This window comes from Mycetomoellerius zeteki, unplaced genomic scaffold (genome assembly GCF_001594055.1).
Source record: "Mycetomoellerius zeteki isolate Tzet28-1 unplaced genomic scaffold, Tzet1.0 scaffold101, whole genome shotgun sequence".
Classification (NCBI taxonomy): domain Eukaryota; kingdom Metazoa; phylum Arthropoda; class Insecta; order Hymenoptera; family Formicidae; genus Mycetomoellerius; species Mycetomoellerius zeteki.
Window position 1 is genome coordinate 546,585 of NW_017255923.1, and position 22,856 is coordinate 569,440.

The 22,856-nt window shown below is 31.5% G+C and overlaps 1 protein-coding gene across 1 annotated transcript; it reads right to left on the bottom strand.

The window, feature by feature from the left end:
- Positions 1-1,283: 1,283 nt before the first annotated feature.
- LOC108731391 (uncharacterized) lies at positions 1,284-20,961 on the bottom strand. Its single transcript, XM_018461706.1, has 5 exons — positions 20,649-20,961; positions 19,902-20,156; positions 19,205-19,438; positions 18,722-18,949; positions 1,284-1,417 (listed from the first exon to the last, which is right to left on the bottom strand). The coding sequence occupies exons 1-5, from the start codon at positions 20,959-20,961 to the stop codon at positions 1,284-1,286; spliced, it is 1,164 nt and encodes a 387-aa protein (XP_018317208.1).
- Between the last annotated feature and the right edge of the window lie 1,895 nt (positions 20,962-22,856).

Below are 22,856 nucleotides of genomic sequence, written 5' to 3' on the forward strand. Positions count from 1 at the left end.
ATCTTCTTAATTAAAATGCGTTCATGTTGCGTTAATTATTACATTATAATTATATATCAACTTTGGAACAAATACGAATACATCTGATTCAAATTTCAAATACAGTTTTATAATTACATTACATTACTTTTAGTAAGTTAAAAGAATACTTCTCAAAACATGGTAATAATTAATTTTACATAAAATAAAAATTATGTGCATATTAGAGTAATAAATACATGAATCAAGTTTTAACAATAAAATACTGATGTTTGAATTATTCAAATAATTTGTTGAACAGCTGGATTTGACTAAATCGACAATAACTATTTTGAATATTTTCAGTATTATCCGCAATATCATGATATAGTTTACATCTCTAATATGTATGTATATACGTATACATATAATATAACTTCCCGGGAAAAAATGTTTTATATATAATTATGTATAATTATATTAAAAAATTGATACATTATATATAACATTTTTTCTCGAGTTTACATCTGTATAAATTATGTAAGATGTCATACAAAATATATATATGAATTGATACATTGATCTATTTAAAAAAAATCAAATATTAGTAATACTATTTAGTAAACAATTAGTAAATTAATGAATAAATTATATATTAGTAAGAGAATTATAATCATAAAACTATTTTCTGTTAAAATGCAAATCAGATAATTACTTGTCAAGTGCGGTTACTTAAACCTATGTTCCAGTATCCATGTCAACATCATTGTTATTACTAACATTTCGTATAGTATGGTTTTCAAACTTTGTCAGGGAATCTAGATTCTTCTTGTTATAATTAGGCTTAAATATAAACGCAGTAGTTAAGATATTGGAAAAGTGTCACTGCAAAGAAAATAATAAGATCATATTTTATGCGTGTATTTATGCTAAAATTATATTTTATAAATATTATTTGATTATTAAATCAAAATTAATATTCTTATTAGTCATTATATTTCTTAGAAAGAATGTCCAAGCTCAGCTATCATTTAAATTTCAAAATATTTACGCAACTACTCATATGTGAAAATATTTATCAATCACTGACTATATCGAAATTATATAAGATACAGATGACAGTATATTTGAATTAATAAAACTTAATATAGATTTGTTTAAATAATTTTATTTAATACTAAAATTAATAACGTATGAGTAACATATTTTTCTCAAATTTAAATAATCTGTATTTTTTAATATTAAATGCTTAATTTTGTTATATTAATTATACATACTAAAATATATTAATCCAGAAGTATAAAACAAATTAATATTAATAACATTTACCTCTGTTGATCTTGATTTTGAGTAGGTTGTCTATTTGTACTTTTATGAGAACTTATACTCGCATTTTCTTCAACTACGGATTGTATCGTTCTATCCATTTCAATATCTTCAAAATTTGATACAGGTTTGTCTGAAATATATTGTTCATTATGATTAATTATATCATAAAAGCTATATATGTTAAGTATATAACAAATATGAAAATGTATAACAAATTTGTATAGCTCTTTACTTTTAAATATAAAATATTCAATTTTGTTACATATGTTATAATTGGATATAACAGAACAGACTAAAAACTCAAAATATAAAACATTATTTAATAACATTTACCTCTGTTGACCTTCTTGAGTTCTAGCGTTTTGTTCTGTTTTTTAAAAGTCGATTCTTAAAATTCCGCAACGCAACATGAGTTTCATAGTGTAATTTTAAGACATTTACTTCAATTAAAATATCCATATATTCAGTGCAATAGTTGCAGTTTACGATAAAATGTTCCATGGAGATTGTGAAATGTTCGGATAATGAATTATTTGCAATGTCTGTTTGTATCTCAGCTACTATTTTTTGTGAATGTCTTTGTTTTAGATGCCACTTTAAATTTGGTATATGCACACGATAAAATAAATTGTTGCATAATGTACATTTTGCGATATAAATATTTGTTTTTTTGAAATATCTCCATATCGAGTCGTTGTCATTTTCCCACCTTAATTTTTCTTCGTCATCAAATATTCTATGTTTATGGTATAAATGTGACACCCATATCATTCTTTGATCATAGCCATGTTTATACGTCTGATTACAATATTTGCACTTTACTTTACCGTTGTTTATTGCAAAATGTTTCCATATCCAATTATATGATTCAAATCCTCCAGCTGCCATTACATCCGCACGTTACCACGATGTGTTATTAAATACTATATATCGATTATGCCCAGGAAATTGTTTAGAGAAACTGTTTGGGGAAGGACGATGAAAGGAGAAAGAGAAGGAGAAAGATTGAAACATATAACGTCTCACTAAAATGTAAATATTAATGTCAAATAAGAATTAAGATCCGATCGTGTAAATGTACAATATATATACGTTTGAGAGCGCCAATAAGCGGTCAAAGTTAGATGTTATGAATATAATATATATTCTTATATATATATAATTTTTAAAATTTTAATTATCACAGATGTGACTGTGCGCCGAAACATTCGGGCATTAACCACAATCGATCTGAGACGCTAATAATATAAATATGATGAGGAACCGAAACATTCGGACATTCCTATATATGAAAATAATCCCCCCTAAATTAATTCGGTAAAAAACTTATAAATTATAGGGATTAAAAAATTATAAATATATTTTTTATTCCCTAAAAAATATTATTTCGCTTTTTAAGATCATACTTTTTAGCCACGTTATGAAGGTTTCAAGTATAGAATTTTTCTAAAATAGTAATTATCTTCTTTATTTTAATCTTCTTCGATCTTTTTTATATCTTCTTCTTACGACAACGAATTCATTATACTTATAATTTCTAGTTTGTGAATATTGATATACATGTAATTTATAGTTACAGATTTCTCCATTGTTCCTCGAATTTTTAAGAAATACGAGTTCTTAAACAGACGTGGCTAGAGAGGACACACCTATATAGCGTTTTCGCCTTAGCGTTCGATGGTAAATAAACACCCAAATCAGATCAAAGTCGACGTTATCAAACCCGCACGATAAGACGAGCCGCAAACATAGAATCCATGTGAAGATGCAAACGTTGTACACGTTAAATTGATGCGTCGTCATCGAGGTGGACGGCGATTATTTCGCGTCGTCTCGCTAAGATAGATCCAGAATCGGCGCTCTTCTCTCGATAAGAATACAGCTCTAGATATTAACAAGTGTAGCGTAAATAACTGCCATCTTTTATTTGATGACGGACCCATACAACGCAGAATCTCGTTGCAACGTTGCAATGTTCCTGAAATATTGGTGGAATGTTGCATTGTAATACTGCTGTAATAATCTGTGCTGTATGCATTGAAGAAAGTTGGTTTATTAACCTGAAAAACGTGGACATAATAATCAGATTTTAGTGAAATATGGACACTCCATAATTTTAGTTAGTTTACGGTAACCAAAATTATTGATTGTTTATGTTTCATTAAAATCTGATTATTAGGTAACCAGACACATTTGATTACGTGAGTTCTAATGAAAATAACAAAACTTTTAGCTGGGAAATGCTTTAATTATGATTATTCAATTACCAGATTTAATTATGATTATTTAATAATAATGATCAGAAATTCTGTTAAATGAAACTTTAAATTAATTTGTTTAATTGTGTAGCATATTTCTTGGATTTTTACTTAATATTGTTTAAAAATTAAACTTAATATAAATTTAACTTAAGCTTAATTAAAATTCGAATACTTTATATGACTTAAATTGTGAAAGTAATTAATTTTGTTCTATACTCTACTAGATTTCCAAAATTACATGTTTCGGTTGCCTCGAAAAGAACTTGATAGGAAAACATATAATTTTGGAGCAGAAACATATAATTTTGGAAATCCATTTTACGATTATTTGAAATCCCTAGATATATATAATATTGTTAATTTAAGATTAATGTTTTCTTTTTGCCATTCTGTTCTAAGACTGGCTCAATTTTTACTCTTTAGAGTGAGATTCCACTCTACAAGAATTTAGAGAGGATACTAAAGAATTAAATTGCTCTTTGAACGAGAAACCAATTAAAAGGAATGCGCTACTCTCTTGTAAATTTAAAGCTCCAGACAAGACGCCGCGAAAGCAGCTGCGAAACGTTTCGATATCTAGTCGGTGTTTCCAGAGATTTTTCCTTGAGATACGAAGCCTGCTGCGTATCTCGCAAACGCATTTTTTCTCGGCCGATCGCGCTGCGTTCCGCGAGTCGCGAGATGGACGCGAAATGTCGCGATATTCCCGGCGGCGGAATGGCTATATTTAAATCCCACGGTATTATGCATACGGTGTTACATCACGCCTCATTTCTCCCCATCTCCCTCTCTCCTCTTAGGATTAAAATAGCAAATTTGCGCGACGCGTGGAATCGTAGCGCCGATGATAACGGTCGATCTGCTCGGGCTGGCCACGACCGCGCAGCTGCATCGCGTCGTAAAGCCGCCGATAAGCAGGCTCGTTATCAATTTCTGACAGCGACTGCAAATATATTTGCGCGACGCTCGAACGTGGTGGACTGCATCATCATCCCCGGCACGGTCGCCTTGTTATTCGGGTACATGCACCACGCTTTCACCTCGTTGACTTTGAATTGCGTTACATTGTCGCGATAAGGCATTTTGATGGTTCGACCATTGAAACTACTACCGATTTCCGTATCCACAAAAAAAGTTTAATTTAATTAAAGATTACATTAAGCTTTAAATTAATTTGTTCAATTGTATTGAATATTTCTCGGTCGATTTTTACTTATTAAATTAAACTCAAAATAAATGTAACTTAAGCTTAATTAAAATTTGAATATATTATATAATTTCAATTGAAAGTAATTAATTTTAATTAGCTTTAATTATTTGGTTTAATTAAATGTAATTAATTTAACTATATTATCAAATTGCTTGTCAATTTAATTATTATCAGCTTTAGTTAGGTCGTGTTTTTAAGATTGGCAAATATAATTGGCGCAGTTTGTTTGAATTAAAAATGATCAAATTTACGTATATAAATATTATTAGGCACTTAAGAATCGCTTTGACCGAAAAAATAGTCTTTTTTAGTTGGAGTAATGGTCTAATTGCATTAATTAGAATTCTGGTTGAAAATAGAGAAATCAGAATATTTTTCAGTTAAATTTATTATAATTCTAATTGATGAATAATCTGAATTCTTATTGGTATAATTAAAAAATCTTCTAATTCGATTTTTCTCAATGTACTTACGTTTTAATTAATTCAAGTTTTCATTAATTCTTCAATTATCTCTCTTGCAGGGATTACAAATAGACGCTGTTAAACATGAATCGTTAAAAATCGTTTATCGAAAATGGTTCACATCGGTTGGTCTTTCAATCGTTCGGGTATGTATATTAGTTGGATTTAGGTCACGTGAAGAGACCAAGTCGTATTATTGTAATGTGCGAGACTCACTTATCACATGTTTGTAGAGTTATTGCAGCGTTTGCGATGAACCGTGTAGTCCCCTGTAGATAAAAAGTCAAAGGGAATAATTGGAAAATCATCGCCGATGCTTACGACGACTGCGATTGTTTGATGCACTTGTAGTCACACCTCGAGCTGCGATTATGTAACAAGCAAACGATTAATATCAAGCAAGCTATAAACAGCGGTGTTTTTTTCATCTCGCATCGCCTAAGGTTTAATCGCTGTAATATGAATTAAAATAAGTTCCTCCAATTAACTTTGTGGACCAGCGATCTCATTTATTTTCTTTTATTTTGTAAACTGATAGCTTGATTTTTATGAAACTTAGCCTATGGGAATTTGATAATACTTTGTTCGTATCTGAAGTAAAAAATAATAACTCAAAATGGTAGGCAGAATTTAAAAAATTTGATTATCATATAACCCTTGCAGGTTTTAAGGAATTTTTAATTATGAAGTATTTATAAAACATTAGGTTTTCAGTTTCTCTTTATTTGAAGCTCATTAGTGTTACGCAATCAGGTAGTACTGATTTTCAAACTGACTTTCAACTGACTTTCGGATACATATTGTAAATAAACTGTGATATAAGTATTACATTATTATTAAATTATTTATTATAATTTTTCACTCGACAATATAAATGTAGGTAATATAACACATATTGTACATAATAATTATATTATTAAAAGTAGGAAATTATAACATTAATGTAACGTTATTGTTGTATTTTGTGGAAAACTTTGATGTTTCTGATTAGCTGTATAATATTAGATTTTTTTTCATGAAGATGCCTCTTCGCCATATTTTTAGATTATATTTAAATTCATACCAAGAATCGTCTAAAATCGAGTTTTACGATAATCGGATTATTTTTTTGAAGTTTGAATTCTGATGCATGAATCGAATTCGGCGACCCCGAAAACCCTTGAACGCAATATCTTCCATAGGTTACATTATTAGAAAACTCTGATCCTCAAAGGATTAATAAATCGTTCAATTAATGGCAAAAAATGGTACTCGTTAAGTTCGGGAATTGGGCGTTATTTGACGCGATAATAAATTGCATGACCGACTAAAAGCAACGGCAAATCGATTCTGGGGAATTACGAGCCTATAAATTGCAGCGCGAATATTGCAGTTTTGTCGATCGGAATTAGAGGAAAAACGAAACATCGCAACAAAGCCTTGAAATGACATTAATCTTCGTACGAGCAATTGTACTTCAGTTTTCTTTCGATCGGGGCTCCGCGTTGATGCTTTCAAAGTCTTTTTTCACTCATTCTTTACATTATTAGCGCTTGATGTATTTACTCAAGCAGAACAACAGGATGACGTTAATGACGTTATTTTAATGTTAAAATGAATTATAAATGATCGAAAAGTGAATTAATATAACACTAGTTCATAAATTTCGAACAATTTTTAATGCAAGAAAAGGAGACAACTTTTTTTTGAGGTTTCTAATTATTTATCACGAATTTTCAGATTGACGTCAGAAGCAAGAAAACATAATGAAAATTTTTGCAAAATGTATATTAAAATAGAAATATTTTACAATAAAATAATATTTGCATTTGACAGAATACACTTATAAAATATCTACCCGAAGAAGCACTCAAAAATAATTTATAGGAAATATTTCAGTTGTCAACATTAATAAATGGTTACAAAAATAGTTGTTCTTGAAGTGTTCGAGATATATGAAGTTTACTTTGTTAAGAAAATATATTAAAATATATGATTTTTAACTTAATAATGAGTTTCCCTTACTTGAAAATGCTTTCATTCGAAAACCAGGAATTTTGATGTCTTATAAAAATTATTTTATACCGAAAACTTTTCTTTTATTTCGGAATAGAATAAAATCATATTTATCTCAATTTGACAGTTTGTTTCGTTTTCTGATTAGGCATAATTAAATTTCGAATATATGGTTATTTATTAATTACCAGAACAAAAGGAAAGTTTTTGATATATTTTAAGAGTTCTATAGATTGCAAATATTGTTTTATTAAAAAATACACATTTTAATCAGGAGACATGGTAGTGTCTTGGAACTAAGACAATCGCAGCGATACTATAACCGTGTTATAGTTTACAAGAATTTTCTTTATATATTTTTCTCGTCTCTGACGTTACAATTCAAGGTGACTTCAATAAGTAGACAGTAGATAAGAAGGCTTAATGTATTTTGGGTGAGTTAGAATCTGTCGTAAAGAAAAATTTTATTAGGATGAACTTTGAAGATACAGTATATCATGTCAATTTTATGATATAACGAGTCATTTTTATGATATAACCCATCATTTTTAAGATACATAGCATTTCTTTTCTATATTCTAGATGCGACAAGTAATAAGCAAAGCGAACGTTTCTACCTGGATTTGATGACAATTGAGAAACGTTATTAGGGATATTAGGATGATAACAAGCAATTACTTTTGGACTCTAATATATGAAACTTTTTCAAAGTTACATAAATAATAAAAATTAAACGTTCAATATTTTGCTTTTTAATTTCAATAAAATCATTCATATTCATAATATATATTGGAAAAAATGTTTTTTCTTATATCTCAAAAAACCGGACCTGATGGAAATATTTCGATAACAGATTCGAACTCAGCGTCGAAAATTACCTTGGAAACAGCCTTCATATGTTCTTGCACAGCCTTGTAAATTAATGTAATCATTTTGAAGCTATTTGGATGTCATAATGATTTTATGTTTTATTTGAGTTAGTATATAGATAACTTTGTGTTTATTGTATTTATACAATTCTACTAAGGAGCGTCAGGAACGTGATAATATTGCACGCACAAGCGGCCGCCTCTATAGTCTAAGGTTAGGTAATTGACGCAATCGTTTCACAATAGGTCATTCCGCAAATAGAAGTTTTATTCATAGCCGCAAGTCGCGTTTTTCCATTGTAGTAGAATTTATTTATCGTCACTTTAGACCTGAAATAGATCTTGGAACTTAGATTTATTAATACCCCGATTTTTGCAGGTTGATCGGACCGCTCATTTCGAAAATATTCCAGTTTCATGCTCCTCCGAGCTCGAGATCGCGAGTGTTACTTCCGGTTACCAACGAGCTCAGTTATTTTCCAAGCAGAACAATAGGTCACGATAACATTAAAATGACGTTAAAATGAATCGTGATTGATCGAAAAGTGACTTAAATCGGAATTCATAATCGTAAATAATTTTCTGCCTTTGTTTTATGAATCTGTTTAAAAAGTTTTATTATAGATATTTAACAATTATAGTCTCACAATTAATAATTATAGTATATTTATAGTCTTTAATCTCTTCAATTATTAGCAGATCTTGAGATTGTCGAAATAATAAGTAATTCATAAATTAGCGTTGCAAAGCTTAAGGAATATTTGAAGAGTACAAATTCTTATAAAAATTAAAGATTGACGAATAATAGAGAATACTTATAAAATTATGGTTATTTGTAAAATAATGATCGATTATAAATACCAGCCTTTTTGGCTGGTATTTATAGCAACAATCATTTTGGATCCATTTTGATGTCATTGTGATTTTTCTACTCGGGTTGAGATTTACCAAGACAGATAGATAGATAGATATTGCATTTATTGGTGTTCTAGAGCAAGCTTTAAGAACAAAAATTACTATTATAAAAGCAAAGTGAAAATCGAAAAAAGAATATGTACAAAAATATGCTAATAATTAAGAGAAAGGAAATCATTTGAAAAAAGATATAAAAAAAGAGGAGGAAAACAAAATAAATAAGGAAGAGTAAGGGAGCCTAAAATTCGCAGGCGCGCTTTTTTTTGCCTCGCGCGGTTGACATAACAGCCGGCGGCACGCGAGATTGCGGGGGACCCGGTGACTCGAAAAAGTAGGTTTCTGGAGCAGACGAGGGAGCCCGGGCTGCACGCTTCGGAGAGCCCGCGAGGAGGAACGCGAGCGGCGGAACGGAGCCGCGAGATAAGTGTTACGCGGCATGCAACGCGAGTTAGCGCGTTTTCCATCGAGGGCCACTGCGTTATTTTTCCCTAGGCGTTATCTCTGCTTCGTCCAACAATAGCGCTGCCTCGATGATAATTACGTTCGACTGCGGTGGTGCCTGATGTCGCGGCATTGGCGACGATAAGCGACGATTCCGAGACAATTTACGAATTAATGGAAATTCATATGAATTATTTTTAACTGAACAGTTAGAAGAACTTTAACTAAATAGTTAAAGTTAACTAAAATTAAAAATTAAGAGGAGATGTATAGGTTTTTAAGATTAAAAACCAAAAACAATAATTAAACATGGATGAGCCAGGCAGATTATTTGTACTAATAAATATTGTACATTAAACATAGATCGAAAAATTAATAAACAAAGTTATATTATACAAAGTTACAGACGATGTTGTAACTTTTGTCAGTTAATTTTTCAATTTATATTTAATATATAATATTTATTATAGTCTAAACGACTCGTTTGATTCATCAGACCTTATAAAATGAATTACTTTTAATTTAAATTTAAATCAAGTGTTTTCTTCACGATTTATTATCCGGTCGACCGATTTCGAGAATGACGTTACGTGCATGCTTATTTTCCAGAATTGCAGGAAGGGAATCGACGAGAGTGAGATTAAAGACACGCTTGATCGGATCTTTGCGTTAAACTTCTTTTATTTTTAAAAATAAATATCTTGCTCTCGTCAAAGGGATGGGATAAAAATAATCATCTCCGTGCGCGAAGATACATAATACACAAAACTCGTGGGCGTCTTTACGTAAAGATATTTCGTAGAGAGTGAGGAGGGCGTCCATAATTATCGCAGCTCGTTAAGAAGCTGTACTCATTCCGTCATTTTACGGAACTCCACAATTTCTGTTCTGAATTTTAATGAGATATTCCTCGCGGAACGTATACTTTTGGAAGCGTATTTATCTGTAGAAAATGTTTATTATGTATTTTAACAATGATTTCTATTTCGAAAATATAAAAATAAATAGATAATGCAATGATATATTATACATTTTTAAATTAAATTTTTTTAAACAGAGATTTTTTTTTGGAACACACTTTGACATTGAAAATATCGATTGCCATATTTAATCGTGTAAACAGTAACTGTTTATTCGTCTTTCAGTTTTATATAAAAAATATTAAAATGAGAACAAAATTCTTTTTGTATAAATCAAATGATTGTTGTCCGAAAATATTCATTACTTTATTTATGTTTATATCTATATTTACATTTATATACTTATTATTAATTTTATATTTATTTGCACGAGCAAAGAATTAAATAGAAGTTTTTCGACATGAAAATTGGGTTCTTCTTGGAAATAGAAGATCAAAAATCAACGGCCTATTATATGCTACGAAGCGCGATTTCGATTAGATATTAAGCAGACAGTGACTGTTTATTTATTTTGTAATTTTACATTAAAAAATCTCAAAACAGCGTTAAGATTATTTTTGTATAAATCAGATAATTGTTGTCTGAAAATATTTATTATTTTATTTCAATATTTATGTCCATATACATTATTTTATATTTATACTTATACTAATTTTACATTTGTCTGCACAGGTAAAAAATTAAACAGAAATTTTTTAACACAAAAATTGGGGTTCTCCTCAGAAAATTAAAATTAACGGCCTATTGCGCTCTACGATCGTACGAAGCGCGATTTTGATCGTCTCTCGCGAACAGGAAATGTTATATCTGACGTGGGTGGTACTCTCGCGGAGATATACGTTCAGACACCTACATCCGTAACTCGCCCGCACTCTCTTATGTAAGGATCTCGTGTTCATCACGTGTGCCGACGATCACGTTATACCGAGCGGTCCGATGAAAGCCTTGCGTCAGGAAAGGCGTCGCGACGCGCGGCCACGTGCAGGTCTCCCGTGATCGCAGCCGTGACTCTTCGCAAACACAGTGCACGAGGGAGGCGCGTGACTCGGCCTGACACGGAACAATTCATGTAAACGGACACGGCAGACATGCGTGTAATCGCGCACGTGAAACGCGCCCGGACGGGCGCGATCGCGCAGGAATTTCTGTAGTCACATCGAGCGCGTGCTCGTTGACTAAAATTCAGTCTAATCGAGCGTCCATGTACGTATGAATGGATACCTTTCCCCGCCGAATAGCGGTACTCTGCGTTTCTGGACACGCAGAGGGCAAGTGTTATGAGCCGTGGATTGCGCGTATTTATTGAAGCGCGCCGATCAGAGTTTATTGAAGATATCGTCCTCTTTGCGTCGTCGCACTCTGCTTGTCATAGATAAGGACGACCACTTTGCTTGTCATAGATATAATAAATAGGGATGCACCGGATATCCGGAAAGTATCCGGTATTATTCGGCACTTTTTTACTATCCCACCGGATATCATTGGTATCCGGGAATATATCCGGTTGAAATTTGATATCATTAAATTGTTGATTTTTTATTATACAAATGTTCTAAAAATAAGTGTGCATATTCATAATGCTATAATATCTTATATATTGTTGCAAAATTACAATTTTTTCTCTATACATTGAAAAAAAAGATTGACTGCTGCAACTAATTAAATATGCTATGTCATATTTTATCATCTAATTTGCTGTAGCAGTCAATCTTTTTTTTCAGTGTAGGCTTTTTTTAAAGACATTTTCCCGAAATCCGGTCGGATATCCAACTCGAAGAAATTGCCTTCTCGGATATCCGATCGAATACCGGATATCCAATGTTACATTTTGTCTGGATATCCGATATCCGGTATCCGATAATTTTACGATCCGGTGCATCCCTAATAAACGTGCTTAACCTTTTTAAACTGATGTCAAAATATGTCTATGATGATATCAAAATAACTACTGCATTAAATATGTAACAAAATATATAAAAGCAGTTACTGACATTGGATTTATTAGACTCATTTAATATACAGCCTTTAATGTACAGGCCAAAAATATCAGGTATTTATATTTTTGTTGTATTATATATTATATTATATTATATTTTCTTTGTTCATCTGGAATTCTTTTGCCTGCATTGTTACCTATTAGTTACCGACATTATGCAAAAGTTTAACAGTAAATTAGCCTTTGTTTTGAGAAACAAAGGATAATTTACAGCAACACACTTTACCATTACATTCAGATAATTACATCACGTGTCTTTTTATTTAGGCAATTTTTCCCATTTTGTGAACTATATTTTAATCAAGTGTATTTTATATTAAACTTAGGATCAATAAATTATATTAACGACATCATTATCTTGAATATAATATTAAAAAAAAAGTTAAAATGAAAAAGCGAAATGAGGGCTCACATTACCATTGTTCCTGTATGATGATTAAACGACCATGTTGATTAAACGACCAATTAATTTTAATTAACTAAAGTGACACTCGTATAAAAGAGGATGAATACTAATTGCAAATATATTTTTAATAAGAATATAATACAAATTTGTAGATATAGAAAAGAAAATTGAATTGTTTGATATTGTTGAAAAAAGAGATTTATTTTAATTGAGCGAATCCAATAGATCCACGTCAGCTTCGAAGGGTTAAAAATAGTCCACCCTGTGCGAAAGAAGTGGCGCGAAACGCATTTTGCGCGGATGCGCAATAAATCTGCTCAACGCTCGTCGTAAATTTCGCGGAACCCTGGAAGTAACCACCCGTGAATTTGTAGGATTTTCCAGTGCTTCACGGTCAACGCAATTTGCGTCGACGAATTCGCCGCGGACGAGCCGTTACTATTCGATTTTCGCGTTGAAAGTGTTCTGTAATTTCAGAAATTGCCTTGAAGGATGCAAAATTATTTTAAAGACATCATTGAGATATATTCGCCTTCCTAGAATTATACACCTTTTATTTTTTTGGGAGCCTCAGATTTTCGTGAAACTTGATATTTTCTCCTCATATTCAACTATATTTAATTCATTTCTTACGGCTTGAGGCTTAAAGCTTAAGTTTTGTTGTCTTAAAATTGTAGACGCCACTTTATGTCTCTATTCGTTTACTGTTTATATCTTACTGCCTTTTTTGTGTATAATAGTCTTTAAACTATCAAAATATGTGACGACAGTCACTCACGAAGTACGCATAGCGGGAAAATCAATAGGCGTCGCGGAAAAGAATGAACGATACTTCGATAGGTTTGAATATCGACTTAGCATGCCTTCGTTTAGTTCAGTGTGAAAACTGTTGATTCGTAATTAGCGGATCCCAGGTTCGATCGTCACCTCACGTACCTAATATGATATCTCATTTTATATCTCATTTTAAGGAATGCCATATTTTACCATCTAATTTGCTGCAGCAGTCAATCTTTTTTTTTTTCAGTATAATATTACGACTCTAATTTTTCCTCGAATTTTTCAGTTTAGGACTGTTTCAAGACATAATCGGCGCGCACGAACTGGAAAAACACTCGTTTAAAACATACTTACCTAAAACTTACTGCAGCAAAATAGAGTCATTACAGTACATAAATAATAATAGGTAAACCAAATTATTGGTTTTTTGCAGTCGATTTTGGGGCGTATTTAAGACAAAATTTTTTTGTCGATTTGATTAATTTTTTTCCTGATATTGTACAACCAAAGCATTCTTGAATACTTTTTCCATTTTCTTACGTGCGTTTTCTTGATTGCAGCGATTCGTACGTCATTTTATATGTCATGAATATTTCTTTATTCAAATGCGGTGTTCGCGCAAAAGTTTCGCAGTTATATCGCATAACGATTTTGATTCAGGCTCAACGAAGAAATGACGTATGATAGTGCAACTAAGGCAGTAATTATACGCTATAAACATTGCCATTATCCTGGCATAAGTGCTCCCACCTGGTTTCTGAACAATGTGACTGGACACGGAGACCTTTGCGGGGTTTGTCTTGCCCAACTCGCGCGCGAGCCGGCTTAGCGAAATGTCGTAACGCAGCCGCAAACGAGCGAAATTATCGTTAACGGTAAAACTAGCGACAGAAATATTCGCCGCGGTGGAGCCTGGATCTAAAATTAATTCTCATTATCCTACACGGAGCCGTGTAATCGCCGAGAAAATTCATCGCCCCATAAAGCGCGGGAACATTTATATTCCCCGCGAAGCCTTCGAAGCGATGCGCTTGCGTCATCGAGCATGGAAGAGAGAAAAAAAAGGAAAGACGTTGGTGCTAATATAAACGGTTACTTTCCACGTCTTGGATTCGGTAAGTGCATGCATGAGCGTAATTCTAACGATTCCCCGCTATTTTATCTAATTTGTGTTACCTCGCTTTCTTTATTCTGAACTTTTCTTTTGAAGATCGAGGCGATTAATACACAAAAGACGCGCGTGAATCTTCTGAGAAAATTGATTCAGACGGGAAGGTAATTTAAGTTAATTCAAGGAAAAAGAGAAAAGTCGAGGATCTGTTTTACATTTATATAATACCTTTATATAATAAGATATTTTTATTCTTTATACATATTCAATGAATATTTCTTTAATTCTTAATAAATATGTAATTGGAAAATTTGTGTTAATTTAACATAAGATAAATATATTAGGTAGTAATACAAATTGTGAAAGCATATTTCTTCAGTAAAGTTAATATTTATGATATGTTAAATTGTTACATTTCATTAATTTATATTAGAATTTACGTTTTAATATTATGTCTGTGTTAATTGTTTATTTATTCAAATTGTGTTATTATAACGCTAAGAAATGTTAAACATCAATTTACCACAAGATAGTCGAGTAATAATTTGAATATTCCATTTTTAACGTGTCACTTTTAAAGCAAGAACATTTTATTAAATTAACTCTCGGTTAAGAAATCAATACAAAAAAATTTTAATAAGGACCTGTTTAAAAAAAATACAAAATATTTTTTTTTCCTGCGGTGTACCGATTAATCTGTAATACTTTCGTCAGCTTATACTTTCTTGTGTTAGCAATGGCCGTCGCTTTACATCGATAAATATTAATTCTACTGATATTTTATTCATATGGATAGACATTAGTCCATAAAAGAAAATAGGCGCTTGTTGGTTTCACAGTAAATACGAACACGGCGCGCGGCGTAGGTGATTGGCGACAGCCTATTATGTCACAACTTCTCGTTGTGGTGGCAAGGTAGATAGAGCCGGGCTGTGAACCCAAGAACAGCCGGCGGCACGTTGCACAGGCGCACGTGACCGGTTCTCTCCTCGCAGGTTTTCCCTGACATCGCTCGCCGCCTTCTCGCCAACTTTTTAGCCGGGATAAATGCGCTCTCTAACTCTCTCTCTCTCTCTCTCTCTCTTTCTCTCGCGACAACTCCCGTGGGGAACACGCCCGATCCCGACGCTTTTACGCCATGTATTAGATTTCCCGCCGCGTCTCGGACCACCTGCAGGCAAGTAGCCGCTCGGTTCCCATGTTTATCTCTCGGATGCAAAATAGCAATCTGTTTCACCGTTATGCACGCTCATCTAGAGTAATATGATCGGAGTAACGCGGAAAGGTGATATTACTTTCAGTGCTCCGAGATTATTTATTCTCAGTTATTATATAATCATTTCGGGAGAAGAACGGAAAAAGGAGTGATATTATTTTTATACATTATTTTTAAATTAATACTTCTTTAAATTAATACTTTTTCATTCACACAAAATTTTTTAATATTAAATTAATATTTTTTTTCGTTGCGGAACTTTTTAATATAGGGTTGCCATAAAACTGGAAATCAGGGTAAAGTCAGGGAATTTTCATCCCTACGCAGTTTTGGAATCAAACTACCAACTTAACAATTAAAAAGGCAAGTAGTGTTAGTAATATAGCTTTAAAAAAGCCGCTTTTTTCAAATTGCTGGAAAAAAACCGGAAAAATTGGTTTTTTGGAAAAATTGCTGTTTTTGCTGTGTAAAAGACATAATAAGTAACTTCTGAATTCTTTTATAAAATTAATGCGATCTATGAAATTATGTAGCATTATTTTTATTAAAATTTTTTAGTTATCCTTCTATTTTTATAGTAAAACCTAATCTAACCTTCCTTCAATATTATAAATGGCAAAGCTTAAGTAGACAGATTTTTAACTCTAGTTTGTCACACTCCGGTCTAATGAACTCTTGAAGTGTCTCTTTGTAGTTTATTTTTTTTTCAAATATTTTGTTACGAATTCAGTTTAAATTCAGTCCAAATTATTTTTTAGACCTACTATTATCATATAAACATGATGTTTGGACTCTATATTTTTAATTTTTACATTAATAATGCAATAGTGTATGTTTTGTATGTTTTATTGAATACATTATGCGACCTCAATCTTTTATACAATTTCAAAATTTCTATTAACTTATTCTGCTGTGGACATACTTTATACGCAATTATTTTCTTTACGGAAAGAATCGAGAAGCAAACGTGGTAGGTTTTACGAGCACGCGTGAATTTTTCCAAAATGAATTTTTCTACCCTTAGGAAAAAAACCGAAAAAATCCGCGGAAAAATTGGGTTTTTTTTCCGATCCTTTAAAACTATAGTTAGTAACATTAACAGTAATTTACGTTGCTATGTTAAATTGCTTTCTTAACAAAATATTTAATGATTTCCAAATCAGGATGAAAATATAAAAAAATTCAACATATTATTGAAAGTCAGGGAAAATTATGAAAATTTATCTGGAAATCAAGGAGAAATTATGGTATTTTAGGGTGAGAGGAATTTGCGATAACAGTCAGTAATTCTAGACGATATACTTTGTTTGCAATAACAAGATGTTATTTTCGCATGCTGAAATAGTCGAGCGCAAGTGTCATGTCGTGCCGTCTATGCTTCATTATTTGCGCGGTAATAGCGCTTCCATGTACATAAACACAGGGTCGCCGAGAGAGAACGTGCGTGTACGAGCACCGTTACACGGCGTAGACAATCTTATCTAAATATTTGCATGTCATTGCGGGGATTTCAGTCCTCCCTCGTCTCAACCGTACGACGCGATAATCTCTTATTTCGATTTTATCTGCGTTACGTAATAGTATTCTCAGCTGCGCGCCGCTTTCTGCGAGCATACGCGTTAGTTCGACGAGAGAAGACTAATTTAATTTACCCCCCGTCCGCGACGGGATCCCGTTGTGTCTGATTAACTCGCATTGTGACCGTTTTAATCCGTTCGAATGCGGAGCCGAAATGAAGTGGACACGAAACTCCCGCGGAAAGTATCTTTTGTCGAAAGAAGAAGAAATCTCAATTTTATCGAGAAGAGGAAGAGGAAAAAGCTAAAAAATTATATTTATCTGTAAAATAATAGAGTTCATATTTTTATGTTCTGCGTAAAATTTTTTTATTGCTCTTACATTTTTATATACACTTTTTCTGAAAAGGTACACAATGAGAGTGTATCAAAATATTTCTCTTGCATCATCAGTATTTGTTTACACAAATTATGTCGAATGGTACTTATTGTGTCTGAGAAAAGGATGTTAAAATACAATTAAGAAATTATGAAAAATATCATTTTGCTAAAATGTTTCTCTTCTATCGGTATTCGCTTACATAAATTATTAATTTTTTTGACAATAATTATATAAAAACTGCATACATATATATATCTACATGATAATTTTTCCGATCAGTATATATATTTTCGTACGACGTGATTGGCGGATAGTTCCATACTTGTTAACAATCTTCATTAGTGAAATAAGGATCACTTTTTGAATAATAGGACTTCGAAGACCATGACGGTATATGTTCTTAAAACACAAAAACAAATTTATTTATAGAAAAGAAATATATATCAACATCTATATATAAGTTAATGATTATTTAGATAATCATACTTTCTTAATAATGTTAAAAATAATATTTAATAATAGTTAGTAATATTGTGTGTTTTATATATTATAATAGTTAATAACATTGTGTAGTTAATGGCTACGTTCAGCAGAGAAAGCAACTTTGTAAAATTCTTTAATACGATTAGCTTATACGTTTAGAATGAGAAACTAAGGGAAGACCAATTATGTTACAGAATTTTACAACAGTTGCAAAGCTGCTTTACCTACTGAACACAGTCAATAAGTAAATTTCGAGATAGATTGGGATACTTAAACTCACATTAGAGCTTTTAATGGTAAAACAAATAATTCAAGCTATAATATATCGTGCAGGTAATATAATTATACACAAAGAACAAAAATAAAAGAAAAGAAGATACATGTATATATCATTACAAGAAAGTAATTATGTATATCGTTACATCATTCATAAAAATTTGATAAGTTCAAGGTAATCTTTTGATGTACTTTCAGAACGCACTTCTGCTGTTTGCTTCGAATTCTTTTCATTTTGAACTGATTCATTAATTACTAAAGGCAGTTCCGACATTTTCGATTTTGTTGAAGTTTTTGCTCTTCTGGATCTGCTTTTTAACTTTTTTCTTTTTATAGTTATGTGCTTTCCGCGGTCCGTATGATCCGAATTGCACTCATAATTATTAGATGAATCAGGAAACCAATTTTTCATAACGGTTCCTATTAAAATAAAATTTATATAATAGAAAAATGTGTATATAATAATTACAACCAAATAATATAAAAATAGTTAAAGTAACTCAATAAAAATAAATTAGTCTTAAGCTAACTCCGAATTGGAGTATTTAAATTTATGTTTCATTTTCGAAAGTAAAACAAATAGTTCAAAATCTATCGAGTGATAGCCACAATTAAAGTATAATGTTATAATAATAAAGTGTGGATTTAAATAGATAATTGAAATTTGTAACATACTTTCAGAAACTTTTACAGCTGTGTTCTTTGAAACTTTCTTATTCTTGCGCAATTTCAGAGTTCTCACAATTCTCATTGTTTTCAGTTTTCTCAACTTCTTCGCTAATGTCCTCTTTTTGGTTTTTGATTTTTGGTCTTTAGTTGTTTTCAGTTTGAAGTTATGTTTTATATTGTTTGATTGGCGATTGCAACTGCCAGAAGATTCGGGGTAGCAGCTATCTAAGGTTTTTTCTACTATATGTATAAAAATAATGTATGTACATAAAAAATGATGTATGATAGTATTATTAGCATTAATCTAATTAGAAATAATCTTTTTAATTGAATACAATGCTCTTATTTTAATAAAGCAGGTATTTGTTTTATTGACACTGTTATTGAATTAATAAAATTATTTACAATTAGATCTCTAATGCTGTTAATACACGATCATTTTTTTCCATGTATAATGAAGTAATTATATCAATTAGTTTTGATATTGAAATTAAATGAAATTGTTATTAAATTAAATTAATATATTAAATTAAATCTTCTAATTCAATTTAATTACTCATATTTGATTTTAAAGCGAATAAAAGTCGAAAATCAATTAAGTTAAAGTTACATAATCGCAGGTGATATTATAATAAGAAAACATGAAAAGTAAAATTATCGTTCTTTGAATTATCGTTCAAGTTTATGATGTGAAAGTACGTACTTTTGGGAAGTTTCGCCTTTTTCTTCCTTAAAATATTTATAGCGCTATATGATTTTGCAGTTTTCCGACTTCTCTCGAACGACACCAAAGGTGTAAAACTACTCGAGCGCTTTATATAGAATCTCTCGCCTTTACTTTTCAACTTGCTCTTGTTTTTAGTTGTATACGTATAGAGTCCGTAGTCGCAATCCGTACAACCTGAACTGCAACCACAATTGTCGGAGGAATACGGACAGTAATCCTTCAAGAGTTCGTCTGTTAAAAACAAATTTTTGTAGACGAAGTACGAAATGTGAAATAATTCTCGACGAATTAATCTGGATTTTTCAAATCGGCTAAATTCACGTTTGATTCTCTAAAGCGAAGCGAACAATAAAAAAAATTTCTGTCTGGGATAATAGAACTGTAATTACAGATGGTATATGGAAAAAACACACGGTTTTCCAGGAGTATCTAAAAATTTAGCTAGATATACAAATTTAGAAATAATTGTCTTTGGATTATCAAAATAATTATGTGGAACGCATGATAAGCACAGAACAATGTTGCAAAAAATTTTGATACTCCAATAACCATCTTGAGTGTCCCACATAATCATTTTGATGGTTCAACAAAATTATTTTCACATCTGTAACCAGTTAAATTTTTAGATACTTAAAACTGTTCTTTGAAAAACTTTCTGTGTGTGTAAGTACTACGATTGAAAATTGAGGTTTCTAGGCCTTACAATGCAAATTTAAAACGTACTTTCGGATTTCGACTTTTGGGTTTTCTCTGATGAGGCTTTATTGATTTCAAGTGATTTCGTATTTTTTATATCTGGAAAAAACGTAAAGGAAGACTTCGGCGCGGAAAATCTTTTCACACGTTTTTTCTTCTCGGATTGTGTCCTGATCTCCCGATGTTCATAATCATAGTCTGTGCAATTAGAACTGCAACTGGCGAAAAAAAGGGACGAGTCGGATGTCGATATGGATAAACGAGGCCGGGAACTTCTAGACGTGGTCTCGGTTTCGTCTTGATGCTGCTGCAACCTTATCTTAGCGTTTGTCGATTCCATTTTTCTGTAGAAACATTCCTGGCGAGTTGCAGCAAACTGCACAGGATAATTTTCAGATAATTTCCAATCTTCTGTGTTACAGTTGCGAAAGGGTGAGCCTTAGAATTCTGCGGTAAAAAGGAAACTTACATGTTGATTACGTTCACGCACAAAGACGCACACGGAAAAAGCGAGTTTATCAAAGTATTTACAAATTTAGCTACAAGATGCAAGAGATTTGAAGATAACTTACAAGGGAACCTCTCGAGGTGATAAATTCTGATTTTAATGAAACTTTGTGAACTTGTAGTTTACATAAAGAAATGAATTTAGAAAATATCAGTTGCTGCCCAAAAACGGTTTGAAGGGGTGAAATCACCCTTTACGTGCACAGCGGTTTTCAGCTTTTTCCGTTATATCTTGAAAACTACTTGAGATATAAAAAAATGTTTTATACAAAAGTTTTACAACAAAATTAGCTGTATTCAATAGCGTTTTTAGAATAATTATTTAGCAATTTTTTTTCTAAATTTTCGAAAAAAAATTGTTAAATAATTATTCTAAAAAAACTATTGAATACAGCTAATTTTGTTGTAAAACTTTTGTATAAAACATTTTTTTATATCTCAAGTAGTTTTCAAGATATAACGGAAAAAGCTGAAAACCGCTGTACACGTAAAGGGTGATTTCACCCCTTCAAACCGTTTTTGGGCAGCAACTGATATTTTCTAAATTCATCTCTTTATGTAAACTACAAGTTCACAAAGTTTCATTAAAATCAGAATTTATCACCTCGAGAGGTTCCCTTGTTAGTTGGATTTTGTCAAAATAATTAGGTAGGAAATCTTAAGCATAGTAAATAATGCTGCAAAAAGTTTAACATTTTAGCAACCCCGGTCCTACATAATTATTTTGATAATTCAACAAAATTATGTTCAAATCTGCATCCAATTAAATTTACTTCACCAAAATCGTCCTTTCTCTACAGATTTGAAGTAACGACATAAGTCGAAATAAAATGGTTTTGGCTTCTCTGATTTCAAAATATTTTATAATGTTCTTGCTTTATTATGGAATAATATATATAATTTTTAAAAACAACCATCGAGAGAAGTCGAAGTCAAACTACGGATAAACTTTTATCTGCGATTACACAATCAGTCAAAATATTTTTGATAATATATATCCATTTCAGTAAAAAAAAACATGTGTTTATAAACTGAAAAAAACCTTTTAAAGAAAGAATGTCAGTAAATCAATGAAAGGAATCGATGAAAGGAATTTACTTTAAAATAAACAAGAAATAATATTTGTTAAAAGTCATTTTTATCTTGAAGTGACAAATGATCGAAATAACTTTCATTTCCATTTAATAATTATTTAATAATAATGTGTGTTTCTTAAGTTTTAAAGAAAAAAAAGAATGTTTTATTAAAAATAATACATTTTAATAAATAAATTACTTAAATCTTAAGCAATAATAAAGTATCGATCTAAAATGAGTTTAATACGAAGTAAAGACAAAGAAAACAAATGTGGTTTTCTTTGTCACGTAAACAAAATACACTCATACCTCGCGAAGAGTGAACTCTCTGATTTATCGATCCAATGTGTAGCACAATTTATTCGTAATATATCAAGTCTTTCGTTTCACGAATAGTGAAACTCTGTGACAAACAAATAAATGTTATCGCAACTGAATCAAGCGAAGCAGAATGATTTAGACAGACGTCAGCGAAGACAGCACACTAGCACGGACACTCGATCGCACAGTGATTCGAACATTCGATCCCTGTGTTTCTTATGGTACATATATTTGGCGTCCTCAGGTCCTCACCTTTCAACATGGTATATTTACAAAGGATATGTATCGTGTGTCGCGCGCACGTGACAGAAACTAATGACGTTTTCCTCTA